The sequence below is a fragment of the Curcuma longa genome, chromosome 8 (assembly GCF_044706935.1).
Source record: "Curcuma longa cultivar G26 ecotype Majalengka, Jawa Barat chromosome 8, ITB_CL_G26_1.1, whole genome shotgun sequence".
Taxonomy (NCBI): Eukaryota; Viridiplantae; Streptophyta; class Magnoliopsida; order Zingiberales; family Zingiberaceae; genus Curcuma; species Curcuma longa.
The window spans coordinates 57,688-80,473 of record NC_133868.1 but is presented as its reverse complement, the minus strand read 5'-3'; the positions used below and the strand labels follow the sequence as shown (position 1 = coordinate 80,473).

The following is a 22,786-nucleotide window of genomic DNA, read 5'->3' as shown; positions in this document are numbered from 1 at the left end:
AGTGTACGTGGATGACATACTGATTAAGTCAGAGCAGGGAGGCTCTCTCATCGCTGACATAGAAGAAACCTGCAACACCTTGCGCTGATACAGCCTTAAGTTGAATTCGGCCAAGTGCCTATTCGGAGTCCGCGTGGGGAAGTTTCTCGGTTACATAGTGACCGAGAAGGGGATCGAAGCCAACCCGGACAAACGTCTAGGCGCTCGGATCAGTCCATATAAGCAGCCTCAAGGGGGAACCCTAAATACATCTGAATGCGCCTCAATGATGACCGTCTATAGGAAATTCTTCCATCCGAAACATTGTCATCATGTCGAGAAGTTGCACCAAATTCTGCATATTCATTACTACTCTGTCGATAACTTAATTTTTGCTTTTGTACTTAAAATTTTAGGTTGGTATACGTGTTACCGATCCTAATTGATTTTGTAAAGTGATAAACTCCCTTTCGTAAGAAGGGAGTTATTTAGTGGATTGCCCATCAGAAATAATCATTAATCATGGGTCTTATAGTAACAACCTGTGGCTGTGAACCGAGTAAAACAAAGTGTGTTTATTCTTGTTATACTTTTCCGTTGCACGCTCTAATTTAGTTTTTCGTAAAAAGAGTAAAAATGTAAAGAAGCGCTATTCACCCCCTCTCTAGCGCATCTAATCGATCCTATAAGGACTTCCTTGCCTAGCCCTCCAAACTAAGCCTTCCTTGCCTAATCTTGTACATCAAGACTTTCTCTGCCTAACCTCCAACTAGGACTTAGCCTCCAACTAGAACTTTTCCTACCTAGTTTCAACTAGAACTTCTCCTTGCCGGATCTAATCGACTAGGACTTCTTGCTAGTCTTCTGGTCAACCTTGACCTGACTAGACTTCACTTACATCCAAACATTCGATTATGTTTGGATCAAGCCTTGATCAAAACAACCAGACCTAGGTGTATTGTCAAATATCGAAACTCTAGAGACATACTAGTTCTCCTTGCATCAACAATCTCCCCCTTTTTAATGTTTGACAATTTCTTAAGTTTAACATTAGATCAGGGTTTAATAATCTGGGAGAAATCTAGATTTTTTAAACTTAAGTCCCTTCTTCCCCTTTTCATACATCAAAAATTTGTTATATTACACCAATAATTAGGGTATGTCATATGGTCACAACTTAGTTTTAACAGTTCTTGAAAGATCATAGAAGATTTCAAAGTAAATTTTTCAAAAAAAAATTCAAAATAACTTTTGAAATGTGCTTTTCATATGGGGTTTTTAAAGATTTTCAAAGCAAGTTTTAAAACATATTTTTTGAAAGAGTTTTTCAAACATAAGTTTTGAAATGTGTTTATCAGATATTTCAAAGTAGATGAATTTTGATAACTATTTATTATTTTTTAAAATCAAAATATTATCCTTTACTTGACATGTCCTTAGGGCTCTTTATTAACTACAAAGCAACCTCCCTATATGTGTCTGAGAGTTTGATCCAAATTAAAAGAATAATTCTAAAATAATTTTGAAACATAATTTTAAAATAGTTTTCAAATATTTTTTAATTATTTATAAAAAATAAATTTTAAAATAGTTTTGCTCTATTAATTTTGGAACTTCCCCTTAATCTAACACTTCTTTAGGGCTCCTTGTTACCCACAAGCCAAGCTCCTTAAGTATCTTAGAGGTTAATCCAAGTCAAGAGCAATAACTTATGATTTTTTAAAAAATTTAAAATTATAATTTTTAATTAAACTTTTAAGTTTGGACTCCCCTAAATCTTACACTCTTTTAGGGCTCCTTGTTGACCAAAAGACAATATCCCTATGTGTCTTAAGGGGTATTCCAAGTTAAAAGGATAATTTTTAAAACATTTTGAAAAATATGAGTTTTCAAAAAAATATTTTCAAAATAAAATTTTCAAACAATGTTTAATAGGTCTTTTGAAAATAAGATCATTCAAGAATCCTCTCTCCCTCAACTAGACATTCTTTTAGGACATCCTTGTTAACCATAAGAATTTTCTGACTATGTATCTTAGGGTTCTAGACCTAATATTGACCTAAAGGTTCTGTGTCTAAATGCTGGTCAACCACTTTTTAAATATATAATATTTTAAAAACTATAGTATAGATACACACAACAAACATGTATTTTAAGTAATTATTAAAATTTTTAAAAATAGTTTTTAGAAAATAGTATAATAATTTTTAAAAAAATATTTTTTTAAAACTTTGTACTTTAATTGTCTTTATCATCTCACTCATTCTAAGTGCCTCAGTACATGACATACAAGAGTTGCCTTAAGGGTTTGGTGAGATGATTTATCAATTTTATCTTTATTAATTTTAATTGTTAAGTTCTATTGAGTGTTTGACCTTGTGTTAGATTTAGGTTTAATCGTCAGTTGATTAAGTCCATATTTCAAAAATTGGCTTCTAGGTCGTGGCGAGACAGGGGCCTTCTTGGCAATGAAATCTGACATATTGCATCAATTATCATCCTCTGATATGGACTTAATTGATCATAATAACTCTAATCCTCACTAACTAAGACTTGTATGTTTTGTCCATAATCCTCATCAGATATGAACGGTTTACTATAACAAGTCCAATTATAGTAATTGAGGGTGAAACTAAGTCTACAAAAATGTTCTCGAACTTTATCACATTATAAAAATCTTTCATTGTGACAATTTTTGAACAGACATCTTATCTTATCTTCATCCATAAACTCAACATTACTAGAAGCAAAATTCAAAAATTATTCTAACCTAATAATTAACTCATTAGTTAAACCCCTACGTTCAAGTAAGTTCATTTTATACATCCAACTTCTTCCTTTCTGTATTTTTGCTGAACCTAAAAATTTTAAAACATTAAATATAATTAATTCTATTAAATTGGAATAACTTTTATCTACTACAAATAAAAACTAGTATAGACCTCATCAATTACATAAACATAATTAATTCCTACTAAATTGGAATAACAAACATTCAAATAACCACTGTTATATCTAAATATTTTTTACTATCCAAAAATAACTATAATTGTAATTATACCTAAAGTCGGTGAACAAAGATGAATATCTTTCTAATTACTTTAAGTCCACGCAAATTATAGACCTGCACAAACAACATTATAAAATCAATAATTAAATAAAATACGCACAAACAAATACTTTTAGTAAACTAAATTAATATCACAAAAAATAAAAGTCTTAAAACTACTCAGGGCTTAATTAGTTCCAAGCTAGCAAAGCTCACGGCAAGAGATGAGCTCGTAAATAGACAAGCTCACAATCAACCAAACAGTCAAGCTTACAACCAGCGACCACCGACCGTAGCCAATAGCCAGCGGCGACCACCGACCGTGACTAGCGATGAACATTGACAGCAATCAGTAGCCCCTGGCCAACGGCCGTCGACCGCCGACCCCTGGCCAGCGAGCTATTTGCCTACAACCCCTAGCCAACGACCGTCAAGCTACTACCTGCGACCCCTAGCCAATGACCGTCAAGCTACTACTTGTGGCCCCTAGCAAGCGGTCGTGGGCCTCGGTAGCGGCTGGGCTGGCCAGGGGTCGTCGGGTCGCGGCCCGCGGCCCTTAGCCAGCTGCCGTCAGCCTGCGACCCATGGCCCTTGGCCAGCGGGAGCGAACCCTGGCCCCTAGCCCATGGTGGACCACCGGCGCCGTGTGGGGAGGGGGAGAGATCTCGACGGGAGAGACGAGAGAGGGAGAGGAGAGGGAGAGGGAGAATACTAGAACTATACCACAGCCTTCGCTCGTTGGAGATATCCAACACCGGCAGTAGAGAGGCAACGACGGCGTATGAGGAGCTACGCACAAAGGGAGAGAAAGAAAGAAAGAAATCGGGATCTAGGGTTATGCCCTAAATTTGGCGGCGAATCCACGTTCGTCACCAAATTCGTCGTCAAATTGGTGACGAATCGTATTTTCATCGACCAATTTGGCGATGATATTAACTTTTCGTCGCCAAATTGGCAACGAATTATATTTTCATCACCAAATTGGCGATGAAAAAAGGTTTCGTCATTGAATTGGCAATGAAAATACAATTCGTCGCCAATTTAAATGCGACAAATTAATATTTCATCGCGCATTGTGACGAATAATTCTTTCACCGCCGAATTACCAATGAATTTGTTTTTCATCGCTAAATTTGCGATGAATATTTTATTCATCTCAAATTAGCGATGAAACATATTTCGTCTCAAATTGACGATGAATTTGGCGATAAAAATATTTTTCACAATGAAGTTTGTGACGAATTTAATATGTTACTAATTCTGTAATAAATTTATTTTTGTCATAAATTTTATCATAAATCGATGACGAAAATGTATTTCGTCACTAAATTTGTTGCTAATTTGTGATGAATATTTTTCGTCGCTAATATTCATCCCAAATTTATCAATTTTTTATAGTGTTAAGTCTGATTCACTCCAAACTTGGTCCAGCATTGTACAATTGCATTTGTTTGCTCTTTGTTTTGCTTCCAGCTCCATATTCCTGTAAAACAACCATACAAAACACAAACAAACAAACAAACCTTAGTCTACCCAATCTACAAGCTTACCTCTTGGTCGAAGTTCACTCCCCCAATACTTCTACCTAAGATTCACTCTCCTAGGATTTTTTTTTCTTTACTCGGAGTTTACTCCTCCAAGACTTTTACCTAGAATTCACTCTCCTTGGGTTTTCCCTATACCAAACATTCGGTCACCTTGACTTGCTTGAACTTGTTACTTATTGAACATCTAGTGATTATTGACCTGCTTGAACTTTTTCTTTATTAGACATCTGATTAACCTTGATCTGCTTGGACTTTACCTTTATTAGACATTTGATTAACCTTGATCATATCTAGACTTTCCTTTTGTTAATCATTCGATCAACCTTGATCTGACTAGACTTCTAATTAAACTGTCAAGTATTTGACTAACCTTGATCTACTTGAGCTTCTTATTTACTTACTTCTGAATATCTAATCCTGTTTAGATTAACCCTTAATCAATTTTGATCAGACACAAATATATTGTCAAATATTGAAATTTTGAATGTTGATTACACCAACAAAGAACACCTCCAAGAAAGCAAGTAGATTGAATTATTTTGGTATTTCTCTGGTCATATGATTGTAAAATCTATGTATGCTTTGCTAATTCTTTTTTTTTTTTTGTTTTATCAAAACTTGTTTACTGTTTTTCTTTATCACGAAAAGTATCTGAGATTTTTTAATCCGGTTTAGAAATCTTATAGTCTGATTTTGAAATCAGAATAAATTTGGATATTTTGATAATTTTTTTTGTCAGGTCAAAAAGTGTTCATTTTTTGTCACGTTACGTTGAGTGTTTTGTTTCTATTTGTTATTATATTAAGTATGTTTTAAATGAAAACTTGTTATACTGATTGGTGGTTGGTGGTTTTCTTCCTACACCTATCTTTATGTTTCATCATTTTATCTTTATATTTCGTAATCTTTCTTATATTCGAGTAGGGAAGTTGAAAACAACTTTTTTAAATTAAATATCTAATTTACATCAATTAATTTTAACATAGATGATTCAATTTCATATTTTATCTATCAAATAAATTTAAGAAATGAGATAATCCTAACATCCTTCATTGCAACTTAGTGATTAGCTTTTTAAGTATTTCATATTATTTCATTTATTTTCATTCTCTGACTAAATATTTTTTATTATTATTGTATTTTTTTTTTCTCCTTGGTGTGCTAACAATATGATATTTATTTTCAAGATTTATTATAAAAAATAATGTCTTTTTCTAAGCATGGTCCTCGTGTTGTTTACATTCTTTTAACAAATGGTGCAATCTTTAATGTAACATTATGTCAGACAGAAATATGGAACAGTAAGTTGTTGATTTAACTGGTAGATGTCGATGTTCTTTTATATAATTTTATTTTTCTATCACATTTTCTTCTTGATTTGATTTGATAGTATCTATCGAGCATGATTATTGTTCGGGTGGTCTGGTAATTAACTTTTCCACTGTTTTTAATAATTACTTATATGCATGAATAAATTAATCCTTAAATAATTTGTTAATTTCTTTTATTCATGTTTAATATGTCTGTTGCATATTTCTAATTCTCTTAATTTTTATATTTTATAAGAATAATTTATTTATTTACTTTTAGATTTCTCTATCACATTCTCCTCTCTATCACACTGTACAATCATCCAATAATTTAATCTTAACTTTAAAATTAAACGTTTATATTTGTCTTTTATAACTTTATTTATAAATATATTTTCATATGTACTTTTTAATTTACTTTAATAATCGATAAAAAAATTTATAAATTTTGATGAATCATTTTTAAAATTAATCACATCATAAAAATTAAATATTTAGACTATTTTAAAAAAATATCGATATATGACAGCTAATTAAACTGCTTGCTAATAATGAGAGACTTGAGAAGTTGGGTGGCTATTTACACCTGCGCCAGATCTGGCTTCCCTGCCCTATCACGCTTGTTCATGTGACCAGGTCTAACTTTATGTGTGTGCATGTGCCAAGCCAAGTCACACCATGCATACACCTTAGCCTGCATCATGTGCAAAGGTCTTTCATGAAAGATGTTTTTAATTAATGTACCCCATTAATAAAAAAAAATCTAAAGGGTGAAAAAAAAAATGAAAGTAGGCTATTTTTTTTTAGGATCCTGAACTTAACCTACTAGGTTTTGGAATTTCTTATTTTACATACTTAATTTTCCTAATGACAAAATCATACAGCACATTTCTATTATACTCCTTTTTCTCTCAAAAGTTTATCTCTCTTTTTTTTTTTTAAATTTTTATTTTATTCATTTAAAAATTTATTATTCTCAATTTATATTATCAATTTATTATTCTCAATTTATAAAATATATATTATTTTTTATCAAAAAATATTTATATATATATATATATATATTAAAATAATATCTCATCATATTTTTATTTTAAAAATACTTTTATTCTAATACTATTATAATGACTATTCAAGAATTTTCTTCCATATCTACCACAACGCGTAGTAACTATGGTCATTTTTACTACACCGTGTTAACGTAAACATGCTCAACTTTTCCTTTTTAGTCCAACCTAATAAAAATTACTACGTATAGAGAACTATTATATCAAAATATTTTTTTATCAACTTATTAAAATTACTCAAAGTTGATTTTTATCAATTTATTAAAATTACTTAAAGTTAATCAAAATCACTTAAACTTAATTAAAATCACTCAAAATGAGCAACTATGGTAGTAGCTATGATTATTGTTGTTACAAAGTGAAGCAAGTTGTAGCAGGATAATTATATTAAAATTAATTCAACTTAATTAAAATTATAATAAAAATATTATTACATCAAAATACTCTTTGTCGAATTATTAAAATTACAAAACTTATCAAAATCATTAAAATTAATTTAATATTATTATATTAGCTATGTCTCTAGCTATATATAAAATTAATGCTGTTGTAAGTTAGTTAAATGTAAATTTTGAAATGTCATTCAAGTTTTAAAACTTGGACACCACTTTTATATGAACGGGATAGCTAGATATTTGGAATCAAATACAACAAACAATGTTAGAAATTTTTAAAATTATACAATGGCTCTGGATTGGTTTATTGATATTTGACATAACAAAGAAAGTTACAAATGGAATAAGTGGGATTTAAATCATTTGGCAGTAGCATAAGAATTTGAGTGGAAAATTGAAATGCTTAAATCATTTGGTTGCATGTATTTTTCCTGAGAGAATCTACACAATCCAATATGGAGACGGTAGTTAAACCTCAAATCCCAGTGTTTTGGTCTTCGTTTGTAGCTTTTCACTACTGAGAAATTTCTTGTACCAGTTAGCAGACAGCTTTCCTGTTCTTCGCAGCGTCTGGAAGTCGACATGATAGAGCCCGAATTTGATAGTATAACCATGTGCCCACTCAAAATTGTCGAGAAGAGACCAACAAAAGTAGCCCCTTACATCAGCTCCCTTCCTGCACATTGTTAGCCAAGTTCATCATCTTCTTCTCTTCGAGTACCATCACAACAACACATTGTATATGTTAGGTTTATTTTGAGAATCCTAGTACACATGCATCGAAGACATGATAAATCTGAACACATTTTGTATGTCTTAACAGTGTTTAGTAGTTTTGCGAGATTTATTTTGCAGACACATGTGACATTGCAAGTTAAACATTATAGTAATTTTCTGGTTTCAATGAGTACCTCATGGCTGAGTGCAAAAACTTGAGGTGGGAGCTCATAAATTTGACCCTCTGTGTGTCATTGAGCAATTCCTCATGTGTACCTTTGCTTTCTTGTGCATAGCCTTGCGAGAATAAACCAAGCCTCAAATCAGTATCAATGAATGCATTCATTTTCCACTTCTAAATGCTGTATGTTGCTTACCATTTTCTGTGATGTACATAGGAATGTTTTTATATCTTTCCTTGAAATGCAGGACCAGATTTTCGATTCCACGGGGAACAACATAACATGTAGGCATAGCGGTCTGCAAGGCAAAATGGACTCAGTAAGATTATTGTGTATGTGTGTGTGTGTGTATGGAAAAACGAAACTCAGTTGTGGCACACATACAGGATCTCCAATCAGGATCCCATTTCTATATCCAGTTTTGAGTAATAATGCATCAAAGTCATAGCCATTCAAATCGCACGAAGAGAACATGCAATCCTTGACATAATTGCTCGCGTAATGGTTGATTCCAATGAAGTCCAATTTGCTCTGCATTAGTTTCTTTTCTTCCAAGGTGAAGGAAGGCAATCTAGAACCAAGGATTTCAACCATTGACTGGGGATAAGCACCGGGCAGTATGGGATCTAAAATCCTGCAAATACAGGAACTTTAAAGTTAAACAAAAGCACTGCTATACCAAAAATGTAAATTTTCAAAAGATAAAAAGTACCATAGGACTTCAAAAGATAAAGCTCGTTCAGTTGCTACGCAATCATCTGTTGAATTTGTCAATGGCTCGTACCATTTTGAGGTGACAACGATTCCAATGGAACCACCTTGTTTGACCTTCAAAAGGATTTGCATCAAGTTATTTGCTGTGGGTGTGAAAATGACACTCATTTGAGTGTGCATTTTTGTTCGCATTGACTTTATGGTGACAGAACATGTAGATAAAGAAATTCTTCAGAAACATATTTGTGAGAAAAATGCCACCTGATATTTTTTCCTATAGATATCAACTGCAACTGCATGCGACAAGATCATATTATGGACGGCTCTATATGGTTCTGTTTTCGAATCTCCAGTATGGCAATTTCCATATGGTTCTGAACAATGACCTGGTGGAAACTTTCCATCTCGATAAGCAAATCTCGCAAAAAGGTTTGGTTCATTGAGTGTTGACCAAAGCTTCACTCTATCTCCGAATTCCCTAAAGCATACGTCTGCAAAGTAGCCGAAATCTTCTCTGAAAAGTAGAAGTCAGACTAAGACCATTGAAGGATAACTCAGATTAAGTTTGCAGCATGCCAAGGTGTTATGTGTGAACTTACTGTATATGTGTACTCAACCATGAACCATATCTATATTCAAGTTCTTGAGGTATATCAAAATGGTTGAGTGTCACAAATGGTTGAATTCCTGTTTAGCGAGTAATAGGTACAATCTGTGTTCATGCAAGGTGTAAATTATGATCTAATTCAGTTTTAGTACCAAAAGATATACTTGCCTTTGCGCAAAAGGGCATCAATAAGCCCATTGTAGAATTGTATACCCACTGTGTTTACATCGCCAAATTGACCTCCTATAAACAAGGAAAAGTTCCTAATAAATGTGTCAAATCTTTGACAGACCAATTGAACAACTAAACTCACTTGGAAGAATTCTTGACCATGAGATGGAAAATCTGTAGGAGTTAACCCCAAGTTCTTGCATTAAGTTAATATCTTCCTGTTCGAACATGTTGAGGCAATGAACTGGTTATCTTTAAAATGATCATATAGCTATAATGATATATGGTGCAATCATTTACCATGAACCGATGATAGTGGTCATCAGTAATGTCACCGTTTCCCCCATCTTCAATGTTTCCTGATAATGCAAAGGATTTTCATTAGAGGTTCGAGAGAACAACCATAAATGAACCAAATAAGGATCTGTATTTTCACCATAATAAATAAGGACTTTGGAGTCCATCTTTCTAATAGCTTTGATTACCTGGTACATGTGTGAAGACATCCCAATTGCTCAAACTTTTGTTACCTTCGGAACATGCACCTTCAATCTAAAAGGGAACAATAAAAAAAACCACTTGGGTAATAAAGAATATGCTATGATAGGATTTCCTTGGTACATCATAGAATCTATAAATTGTTCAAGGGAAGAGGTAAAGAAGACGGAATTAGAATTGAAGATAAAATCAAGGTTTTGAGTAGAAAGTCTAGACTTGAAATAAAATATTTTTTCAAAGAAGGATGAATATCAAGACTAACACAGCACAAAAATAGATTGCACACAGAGATTATTAAACCCAAGAATATGAAAACAAAGGGGTTAGTGTCACCTCAAAGTTCCTAGCATTGACCTATTCTCCTAAAAGCTAGAAATGAAATAACCTATTCCTTAATTACTTGATAAACAAAATATCAATTCTTAAAATAGCTTATCCCTCCACTATATATTTTCTGCTTTTTACTTAACTACTTTAAAACAAAACTTACAACTTTATATCTTATAAACCTCTATTTTAAAAATTGTAAATTAAAATTTTCTAATTTAAACTGCATCATTCCCATGCCAAGTACAACTTGACTTTGATGAGTTATCAACATCTTCATGCATCCTCTTCAGTAAGCATTAGTGGTAACTATTGGTGAAATTGGTTTCTGATCAAGGTTAACTATGGCTTGGATTGGAGTTTGATTTTTTTTTTTTTATGAAGGGTAAATATATATCATCAAGAAAAATGCACAGTAATACAAAAGCACCAATGACGCCGGCTCATGTCATGTCCGACGAACTGTCAGATCTGATCAGCTGCCAAAGGTATATTGTACATGTGCTCACATGAATATCATCACTATCACTATGTCTCTCACTCTATCATGATGCAGGCCCACGCCCCACATGCCATCATCATCAGTGATCAGCATCAACCATACAGGTGCCCAGCACTGTCGTCTGTCCTCCAAGTGCCACAAGTGTCATCCTAAAGATCACCCTGGTCAGCGATCAACGACATCATCCACCACTCATCGTCATCCCAGTAGCCTTGTGTGTGCCTAGCCGCCTGTCCACCATCCACCGTCATCCCAGCAGCCGCATGTGTCTCCGACCACCAGTCCACTGTTTGCCAACGCCTCCAACCATCACTCCACCATCTCCGCTAGCATCCCAGCAGTCGTATGTGTCTCTGACTGCAAGTCCATTGCCCACCATCTCCTCTTGCTGTCACTCGACCAGCTCCGCTAGCCGTCACTCTGTCTCCAACCACTGGTCCACTGTCCATCATCTCCTCCAGTCGCCCCCTCGAACTAGTGTCCATGATCCATGCAGCTCCTGTCTAGCTCCTCTAGCATAAGAAGCCCCAAGATCTGCACACTTTTAGCAAGTGACCAACTATAAACGGATTTGATGTGTCTTTACCGTAGCCGTTTGCTACGGACTAGATAGGCCATGTCAGTGGGCCTATTCACCCTCATAGGCTTTTTGGCAAAGCCTCAGCCATCAACGGATTTGGAACATCTTTACCGCGAGCCGTTTGCTGCAGACTAGATGGATCAATGAAGGTGGATCCATGCACCACAATTTTTTTTTATAATGAGGGTATGTATGCAAATGCAAATATGAATGTATGTGGATGCAAATATGAATACATAATGAGTCCTCTTCCTACACATGCGCTAGGACAATGCACGATCCATGCAAGTATGTGGATATAAAGGTGAATACATAATGAGGCATGCTCCTACATATGCATTGGTACAATGAACAACTCCTATAAGTATGTGCGTATGTAGATGGTAATATATACATGATAAGGTGTACTCCTAAATGTACAGCATGGAGCTCGTCCCAAAATACGTCGCGCTCCACCATAGCATACTCCCGCTGCAGCTCGTGATCCGTGTAGATGCCTAGCGCTCTATAAACATGTGTCTATACCCTCCGAATGAGCGCCTCCTCATCCAGTCGCCTCCCCTCGTGCATGTTGGAATTTCGAGCTCTTCATATGTGATGTACCAGTGTAGCTAAGGCTATGTGTCGCGCCGAGGTAGCGATGGAAGTCCTCTTGTGCTGCCACCAAAATGTCCTCAGCATACTTCGGTACGTGGTCATCTCAGGCCGCATGTGTAACCACGCCGAAATCCATCCCAATAGGCGCCTAGTAGTCGCACACTGAAAAAAGACGTGCTCCAGGGTCTCCTCCTCCTGTCAATGGTGAGGGCCGGCGGTGAGGGTCGGCCGGTTGGGTGAGGGTCAACGACCGGTTCGGTGAGAGCCGACGATGAGGTTAAGGCCGGCCGATTGGGTTGGGAGCGGTTAGGGGCGTTTGCTGACTCCACTGGCCGACCGACCGGCTGCTGACCCCACTAGCTGGCTGTTGACCTCACTGGCCAGTCGGTCGGCAGCTTGGGAAGGCTATCTGGCTAATGAACTAGGATGTTGACCGGATAGTATTTTGGCAGAGAGACTAGCTGGCTGAGAATTTACTAGAATCATAATCCATATGAGGTAAGACAGATGACATTTGCAACCAAGTACACAATATTACAAGATTACAAGGGAACTTCTACAACCTCATTATCAAGAAATTCAATTAAACTTAGTATATTATTTAAGAACTTTTAGCATATGTATTGACTGATAGTCAAGCTTCTTCTAATGATTTATCTTTCATTGTCTTTATTAGATAATGACTTTGTAATATTGTTTGTGCATATCTCATTTTGATGTGAGCATTTGGATACACTCGATTTTGGTTCACATGCTTTAGGTATAATTTTATTTATTATTATAAAAATTTAACATTATTGAATTATGTTATGGTTGTTAATAAGGTAGTAGTAACTTTTATATATAGTAGTTTTGTTTAATATGTTAATAAATTGAAAACAAAAAAATGCAGAAAGAAAGAAGTTGAATGTATAAAAAGAGCAAACCTGAACGTAGAGGATTAACTGATGAGTTTATTGTTGGGTTAGAAAATTTTTTGAATTTTGCTTCTATTAATATTGAGTTTATGGATAGGGATAAAATAAGATGTCCGTGTAGAAAATATCATAATGATAAATTTTTACAGTCTAACAAAGTTTGTGAACATCTTTGTAGATTTGATCTTACCCCGAATTACTATAATTGAACATGTCATGGTGAACCGTTTATATCTAATGAGAATTATAAAAAAAAACATACAAGTCTCAGTTAGTGGTGATCAAAGTTATTATAATCAATTAAATTCATACCAGAAGATGGTAATTGATACAAGGGGTCATAATTTCTTTCCTGAACCAAGTTTTGCAAGTTCTAGTTGTCTTCCAACAGAAGAACTAATGTTTACTACTTATACATCACCATTGGAGGGGTAGAAGAACAAAGTGTTTATGAAAATATGAATAATGAGGCATATCTCAAATTTCAAAAAATGTTGAGTGCTGCAGATAAACCTGTATGGTCTGGTTGTGACAGTCATACTAAATTATCTCTCACTGCAAAATTATTGAACGTCAAGATAGAGCATAATGTGTCTGAAGATTGTTTTAATGATTTTATTCACTTTATTAGAAAGGTATTACCGCGTGATCATATAATGCCTAATGATTTTTATAGTATGAAAAAATTTGTGAAAAAATTAGATCTTCCATGGAAAGAATTGATGTTTGCAGAGATGATTGTATGATATATTAGAGAGAAGATTAAGATGCAGATGTGTGTAAATTCTATAATCAAGCTAGGTACAAGAGAACCAATAGAAGTCAACAACAATATAAATCATACAGTCAATTATTTTATTTGTCTTTAACTCCTAGGTTACAAAGACTCTGCATCAGAAGCGATTATTGAACACATGATTTGGTATGCAAATCATCAAACAGAAGGTCTAATATGTCATCCATCAGATGCAGAGACGTGGAAAACTTTTGATAGAATATATCATGAATTTACGAAGAAAACTGAAAACATAAGATTAGATCTATGTGTTGATAGATTTGCTCCATTTGGCAAATCAAGAAGAAAATTATTATTGACCAATTATATTAACTCCGTATAATCTTCCACCTAGGATGTGTATAAAAACACCGTATATGTTTTTAACATTGTGTCTGACTTGAAATATCCGAAGAAGTTAATAGATGTTTATATATAACCACTGATTGTAGAGTTGAAATAATTACAGGATGATGGTTTTACTATATATGATGTTCATACTAATCAGATGTTTGTAATGAAGGTTGCACTACTTTGGACGATAAATGATTTTCTGAGTTATAGCATGCTATCGAGATGGAATACCGCTTAAATTTTAAGATGCCCAATATATATAGAGAGATCAAAATCATTCAAATTGAAACATGAGAAGAAGCTGAGTTATTTTGATTGTCATAGATAATTTTTACCACCAAATTATAAATTTAGAAGGAATAAAAAAGAATTCACTAAAAATATAGTTGAAAAAACACATCCGCCATTGAGATTAACAAGTCAACAGATTTAGTATAGAATACTTAACTTTTCATCTGTTATTGAAGATCCACATAGTACAACTTATAAATATGGAAGTACATATAAATAGACTAAACGGAGTATATTTTGAAATTTACCGTATTGGTACAGTCATTTAATTCATCATAATCTAAATGTAATGCATATTAAGACAATCTGAATATGATAAATACAATGATGGATATTGCCGAAAAAATAAAAGACAATCTGAATGCAAGAAAAGATATGTGACTCCTTTGTAAAAGATCCACTCTTAATATCGATGAAATTAGTAGGGAACCAAAGTCAAAGGCAGTTTATACATTGAATAGGGATCAGAGACATATTGTTTATAAATGGTTAAAATCTTCGAAATTTCCAGATGGTTATGTCTCTAATATTGGAAGATGTGTTGATTTAAAGGAATGCAAATTGATTGGTTTGAAAAGTCATGACTGTCATATATTCATAGAAAGACTTATTCCTATTGCTTTTAAGGAACTTTTACTAAATTTTGTTTGGGGTGTCATTTCGGAGTTAAGTATTTTCCTTTATGATATTTGCTCAACAGTTTTGAGACATTCACACATGAAAATTTTAGAGAGAGATATTCCAATCATTTTGTGTAATTTAGAAAGGATATTTTGACCTTCATTTTTTGATTCTATGGAACATCTTTTTGCTCACTTGCCACATAAGACCAAAGTTTGAGGTCTTGTCCATTTTCGATGGATGTATCCATTTGAGAGGTAAAATTTTGAATTTCGATTAATGCATAAAAATTTATTAATCTTATTATATATTTTTGATATCTAATATAATTTCTTATATTATAATTGGATTCCTATATCATTTGAAGAAAAAAGTAAAAAATAAAACGCATGTTGAAATCTCTATTATTAATGCATACATTGTAGAGGAAGTAACAACTTTTGCATCATATTATTTTGATCCTCACGTTAAGAGCAAAAGACGGAGACCAAGAAGAAATGATGAGGACCCTATTTATCTAAATTTGAAATCATTCTCAATTTTTAAATATCTTGGTCGACCAAGTAGACAATGTAAGCAAAAATATTTAACTGGTCAAGAATAGCGTGCAACCCAGACGTATATTTTATTGAATTGTCCAGAAGTCATGTCATATTTCGAGTTAGTATATATTTCATATTTTTTTAATTTCTTATATTGAAAATTCTTTGTGTTGTAATTATTTTTTTTATAGATTTTTCAAAACCTATATTCTGAAATATCGGCACAAGACTTTAATCGATTTTGCGAAGAATTTGCATCGTGGTTCAAATCATATGTAAGTAGTCAATTTAAATTGTACTATGATTTATACATATGTAAACTTTTAAACATAGATTCATGATAATCAAACTCACTTTGAGCAGGAATTTCTATTTCATATTTCTTGGGGTTCAAAAGCATTGATATGCATTTGGCTAGCATATTTTATAAACGGATATAATTTTTATACTTAAGAATATGGAATGGAAAAGACTACAATAAATAGTGGGATATGTGTTCAGTCATCAGATCATGATAGAGGTGCAAATAATGCTTTTTATGATTTGCTCGATGAAATTATAGAAGTAGAATACTCCGAACTATAAATACAAGTTATTTTGTTTATGTGTCATTGGTTTGACCCTATCAAGGAATGAAGGTGCATCCACGGTATAATTTGGTTGAAATAAATCATAAGAGATTGTATAAAAGATATGAATCATTTGTGTTGGCACAACAAGCGATTCAAGTATTCTTTGCTTCGTATCCTAGTTTGAAATGTGACAAAAATGATTGATGGATTGTTTATAAAACTAAAGTACAGAAAAAGATTGAGGAACATTGGGAAAACATTGTATATCAATAAGAGGAAGTTAAGAATACATTTCAGACAGAGGAATATATTATTTCAACATTACGAGATCCCAGCGGAGTAGTGATAAATGTTGATACAAGTGAAATTAATGAGAATGAATCTGATGACGATGACGATAACGATGACGACGATGAGAATGCCAATAGAAATGAGGATTTTGATATTATTATATAATAAAAAAATGAGATCTTTAAAAAATGGTAATGTATTTTTATGAGTAAATTTAGTTTTAATTTGCACATTTATATAACTCGTTGCTTACTTAATTGTCTATATACTATCTTATTGTCAAATATTGATGATTATCTGTTAATGCACTGTAGTTTTTCTTATAGGCCATTATAGGTGACATTATCTACGTGTTTGATTTTGCACCTACTTTGATTTGTTAACAAATATGTTAAGTTTTTTTATATTCCTCATTATATAATAAATATTTATTACTTTATCTCATAACAATTTTAATTGACAGTTTTGACATGGTAGTCATAGATGGAGTACTCCTAGCTAGTCTGTTTCAGCACCTGGCACTATACCTACGCCCCACCCTGATTCGGCAGGACCATCTCATGTACCTTCGTTGGATTCATCGCCATTGCAGTCTCCAGGCCCTTCTCCCAGATAGTCCGCTGCTAAGTTGCAAGATCCTCGAGAGTATATAGTCCCTCACGAAAATTCGTAAATATTTAAAAATTTAGTATTCTTAATTTTAGCTAAAAACAAGGTCTTAACTTTTTTATAATCTCCATGCCTAATATATTTGTGTTGTACCATAAGTAACATTTATCCTTTGTGATCCCTATTTGTATTCGTTTTGGAGGTCATTTATATTTTTAATCATCTTTGTAGTTGTTCTACTCCCATGGTCTTGTAAAGTTTCCCTATATCTTGATATCTACTGGATGAACAATTAGCTAACCCATATAGTAAAGCACTTGTGGCTGCTTTATTATATAGTGATTTAGTTGGTTACCCTTGTTGGGTTATTTATCAACTAATACACCTTATAATTTTGATCTATATAAGCTACTTCCCCCTACATTGGCTAGTAAAGTTATCAGAATTAATGCCACCTTATTATAGTGGTTGATATTTTTGTGTTCCAAGTTGATATTTAAGATGTTATCACTGAACTGTAGGTAAAAGAGGAGCATTAGTGACTAGGAAGCTATATGGCAAAAAGTATATGTGATGTTTTAGTCATGATTTTTGTTACTTTTATAGCAGGTTTGTGTAAATTGCCTACTGCTTTAGCATTTTAATTATATGTTTTCCTGCATAATGGTTGTCTTATCAATTTTCTAGATATTTTCTTTTTATCTTATGTAGTTTATTTAACAATGTTTGTTTGAAATTTTAAGATAGATTTTAAAATTATGTACATGTTATTCGCAAGATCAATAAAATAGTGAATAGCCAGTAAGAAGGAACTTCAATGACATATACCAACACTCCAACACTACAAAAGAGTTATGGTAGAATGAATTTAAGGTATGTATCTCTTTCAGTTGATATATCAAATAAAATGAATATATAATCAATTATTTTTTTAATTTTAGCAGGCATTCAATTGGGACCCATCTGAAAAATTGGAAATAAAGAGAATATTTAAGAAAAAATGTGAGAATCACATTCGGCATATATTCAATCATACAAAGACTAGGGAAAAAAGTCACCCAACATCACTAAAGAAAATTAGGTTATATAAGATCGTTGATTTTTGACAAATCAAGGAGAGTAAGCAAAGTAGTTACCAGAACAAAGCAAATCAAACATATAATTCTAGTGACTCATCTGTGACATATGCGGAAGGCTCAATCAACATTAATAAACATACACACAGATTGGTAAATTTTTTATAAACACTAAGTTATTAATTGATTTTAAACTATTACATTATCTCTAATAATGTATTTTTAGACTAAGGAAATTGGGAATGAGTCACTATGTATAAACATTTTACCCACACATTTTAAAAGAAAGATAAGACTTGGAGCTGGGATAGAATTAAAGCTATTAAGGTTTGGATTAAACGTATATCTTAATTTATAACTTAATTAGATTCTAATAGTTATGTACCTATTCTATATAACTTATTAAATGTGTTTGTTTTACAATACATAAAAAATATGATTAACTAGAACTAGCACAGAGAAGTTCAAGTGCTAGTAATAACAATGATGGATCTGAGCCCTCTGTTGGGAATGATCTAAATATTTGACTGGAGACGAGTGGGAATCCAAAGGGGGATAAGGATATTGGGAATGAGTTTTTTTAACAGAACCCATCGAATTGCTAATACATCTTCTTCCACCCCACCAGCAGTAAGGGCACAAATAAAAAGTCTAACTGAAGAGGTTACCAATTTAAAGAACATAATTTTGCAAAGGAATGAAGAAATGAGAGAAATGCACTGACAATAGAATTTATAATGCGACATATTTAGTTAGGCTCCGCTCCAAGTCAGCCTCCTGGTTTTGGTGATGATGGAGATGATGATTTTTTATAAGCCTAGTTGTGTATAATTTTAATTTTTCTCAAAATTAGTGTTGCTCCATATTTTTCATTTCATTTATATATTTTTTATTTTTTTATTATTAATTAGTACTGTTATTTTGGATTGAAACAGGATTGGTGAGATCAAGGATGACGGTGAAGTAAATATTTACATATTATAGTTAATTTGTACAAAATGATACTTTTTATGTTTTGTTTTCTGATGTAGGAAAAAAGAAGAAATATGGATGGATCAGAAAGTGGAGCAGAAAGTATCTTCCGAAGACGATATCGAGGACGTTGATATCTTTTGTATCTGGTCATCGTGTTGAGACTTTGATATGAGATGTTTTAATTTGGATATGTTTAATTTGTTTGTTTTAACTTGTAATATAATGACTTGTTTGTTTAGAATGATGTTGGAATGACTTGTTTGTTTAGATTGATGTTGAATATGATGTTGTAATGATTTGTTTGTTTAGAATGATATTGGATATGTTAAATGTTGAATTGTTTGTTTGTTTTGAATAATGTTGGATTAGTAAATGTGGATTATTTTAGAATGTTGTTGTTAAGTATTGTGTATATGTAAAGTTGGAGAATGAAAAAGGGTTAGGTTGGTTTATGTAAACATGGTTGGAAAATGAAACGGGCAGTTGCTAGAAAATAATTTTGCATTTTACGACGATTGTCACAAAATTATCGTAAAATACTATATATCGAAACTTTAGCGACAAAACTCTTTTTTCATCGCCAAATTGGCGACAAAGACCTATGTTCGTGGCCAATTTTTTTCGTGGCCAATTTGGCGACAATAAAGGGTTTCGTCGCTAATTTGGCGACGAAAATAATCTTCGTCGCAAATCTCGCCCATTTTCCAACGAAAGTCATTCATCGGCAATTTACGACGACTAATTTTTCGTCCCTAATTGGCGATGAAAATATGTTTTCGTCGTAGAGTTTGCGACGAAAAATATTTTTCGTTGCAATTTAACAATTACTGAATTTTAAAACTAAAATAGTTTTCGTTGCAAAGTTGCAACGAATTTGGTGACAAAAACTTAATTCATGGTTAAATTGACGATGAATAAATATTTTTTCATCGCAGAATTTGACGACGAGGTATTACCCACAAAAATTTTTTCATCGCCAATTTCGTCGCCAAATAGTTTTGCAACGAATTTTTTTTATATTCATCGCAAATTTCGTCCAAAATGCCTAAATTTTTATAGTGACTTTCCTTGCTAATTATCTAATTAATTTTGACTTGACTAGATTTCACTAACATTCAAATATTATGTCATGTTTGAATCAACTTTTTAATCAAACTGACCAAACTTAGGCACATTGTTAAATATCAAAATTCTTGAGACAAACTACATCAACAGATTTGATTAATGAAAATTAAGAATGAAAATTTTCTTATAGGTCAATCTTGAGGAGTAGTGTGCCCTGCGGAAGAGTTTCTTGGTTTTAAAGGATAAGAAGGGAAAAGTCCTCAATAAAGAAAATGGAATAAAAAACAAATTCGGTTGTCAAATCAATATAAATAGGTAATTCACACTTAAATGTTTATACGACACTTAGACTGGACATATAACTATTAAACTTTTAATCAACTATTAAATTTATGCCAATAATCAATATTATGATGATTTTACATGAAAAAGTATTTGTTTCAAAATAAAGGACAGTTATGTATGCGTGCAAATTTTCCCAAATTTTTTAATTTTAATTTGTTTTCAATTTTAGATTATTAAACCTTTCAACATTCAGTCGACGAAAGTAGCGACATAATTGATAAGATGGGCAATTAAGTCAACTAAAATGACAAATTATAGAATTATTCTAGTTTATTAAATGCTATTTTGATGTTTTTAAAGACCATTTTGGTAAATTGTTGATTTTATACCATATAAAATACCTCGATATCTTGCTTAGATAAATTTTCATAGCCCCGCCAATATAGCCAAGTTAGTATTTGGGTGGTAGATTACCACATGAGAGCAATGATTGAATCCCTAGGAAATAATCCCTTAAGAAATAAAATCCCTCCCACCTGAAGAGGTCGCTCAGTCTCCATGATTTATTTCCTTCAAATCGCTGTGGGGCCGACATTGAAGGGTGTCTAGGGTGAACATCTTCACCTTTTACCACATTAGATAAATTTTCATAATTAACATGTTTAAATTGAATTTTGATTCATAATTGGCACCTAGAATTCTAGTTGTGAAATCATAAGTGTTGAGATAGTTGTAGTTTGATTGTTGACAACTCTTAAGAGTACATCTTATTCCTAGTTGTCTATCATGCATGATCACATAGTTGACCCCACTTGGTGGGATTAGATTTAATTGTTGTTGTTGTTGTAGTATCATGTATGATCGCATGTATTCCATGATTATATTGAATATTTATATAATGTTTAGACTTTTTAAAAAATAGAAACTATGATATGTTTGATACACATGGATGTGTATATGCTTACTTGTTTACATGTTTTGATCGCCATACGTATAATCTTTAATATCATAAATGCATGTATTTGTTTTCTCAAGTTAATGATTGTTTGATGTGTGGCAAAAGTGTAGATGTTTAAATTAGTAAATCTTACCCCTAATCAAAAAATAAAGCATTGCTTCGATGGTAGCTTACTCTAGGATGGAGTTCCAAATTGAGGGAAACTTAAGTTGAGGGAAAGCTTTGAGTTTCGATCGCCTAGTTTACTATTTATTTTATTCCCTAATTAAGTAATTTGCCAAACATTAAAAAGGAAAATATTGTTGGGGAAACAATGCTCCCAAGTGGTCAAATTCGATAAGTTGTTTGATGTATTTGCCAAAAGTTTAAGTTAGCTTTGACATGTGTACATAGATTTAGAATAGTGCACATGGAGCTCATAGAGTTGATTGATTCGACGTGGTCAAGTTGGTTTGTGTTCAATGGCTCGAAGGTTGTGACACATTAGATTTTAAGGGAAGGAGCATTAAATGGTTGAAGATACGATAAAGATCATAAGATTGATGGCTCAAAGGCTCATGGCATGGTGGAACCATAGGCATTGACAATCGAACGACACGAAGCAAGCTCGGGGAGCTTAGTGCATTCAATTGATCGGAGGCATGACACAAGGTGAACTCAAGGGCAAAGAGCATCAACGACGTTGAAAACATAGAGACATGAAAGCTGTGACAGATTAAAAGAGTGATTTATAATCTTCGGTTTTTAGTGAAGTGGAGCTAGAATCCAAGCTGTACAGTGTGATGGCTGACCTACACACAAGAGAGTAAAAGTTAGGAGGCAACTAAATTATTCAACAAAGTTCCTCGAATATATTATTAGAATAATATTCTTTAAGGTCATACATAAATACCCTTCCTCGAATATATTATTAGAATAATATTCTTGAAGAGCACACATAAATATCTTTATAGTATATTTTTAGTAATACTGAAGTTATGATAATATTATCGAAAAATACATTGAAATATAATATCGTCTTAGGTCTTCTAATATTCCAGATATTTGTATAATGCCATTATAAAATATCAATATTAACTTTAAAAGTGTCTTAATTTTAAAGATATAATAGCACTTGAAAATTTCAAAAAAAGAATCATTTAAAAAGTCATTTTAAAATGTCAACTTAATGAAATACCACTTAAACTCATTTATTTTGATATTCATAAGTGTG

At 32.8% G+C, this 22,786-nt stretch overlaps 1 protein-coding gene and 1 pseudogene across 1 annotated transcript; one reads left to right on the top strand and one right to left on the bottom strand.

Moving 5' to 3' along the window:
- Window positions 1-7,642: 7,642 nt before the first annotated feature.
- Window positions 7,643-10,286, bottom strand: LOC141833276 (beta-glucosidase 16-like). Its single transcript, XM_074720678.1, has 11 exons — window positions 10,224-10,286; window positions 10,039-10,097; window positions 9,881-9,956; window positions 9,736-9,810; window positions 9,560-9,647; window positions 9,222-9,474; window positions 8,959-9,074; window positions 8,631-8,880; window positions 8,442-8,544; window positions 8,259-8,361; window positions 7,643-8,023 (listed from the first exon to the last, which is right to left on the bottom strand). Exons 2-11 carry the CDS (start codon window positions 10,039-10,041, stop codon window positions 7,816-7,818), a joined length of 1,275 nt encoding a protein of 424 aa, XP_074576779.1. The 5' UTR covers window positions 10,042-10,097; window positions 10,224-10,286; the 3' UTR covers window positions 7,643-7,815.
- Window positions 10,287-10,995: 709 nt separating this feature from the next.
- LOC141833116 (uncharacterized) overlaps window positions 10,996-22,786 on the top strand; it is a 15,512-nt pseudogene continuing 3,721 nt past the window's right edge.

Excerpts from the sequence above, each read along its gene's own strand:
- LOC141833276 (XM_074720678.1), bottom strand. Across the intron at positions 9,075-9,221 it reads TCTATAGGAAAAAATATCAG|GTCAAACAAGGTGGTTCCAT; the intron begins GTGGCATTTTTC and ends ATCCTTTTGAAG. Across the intron at positions 8,024-8,258 it reads TTTTTGCACTCAGCCATGAG|GAAGGGAGCTGATGTAAGGG; the intron begins GTACTCATTGAA and ends AACAATGTGCAG.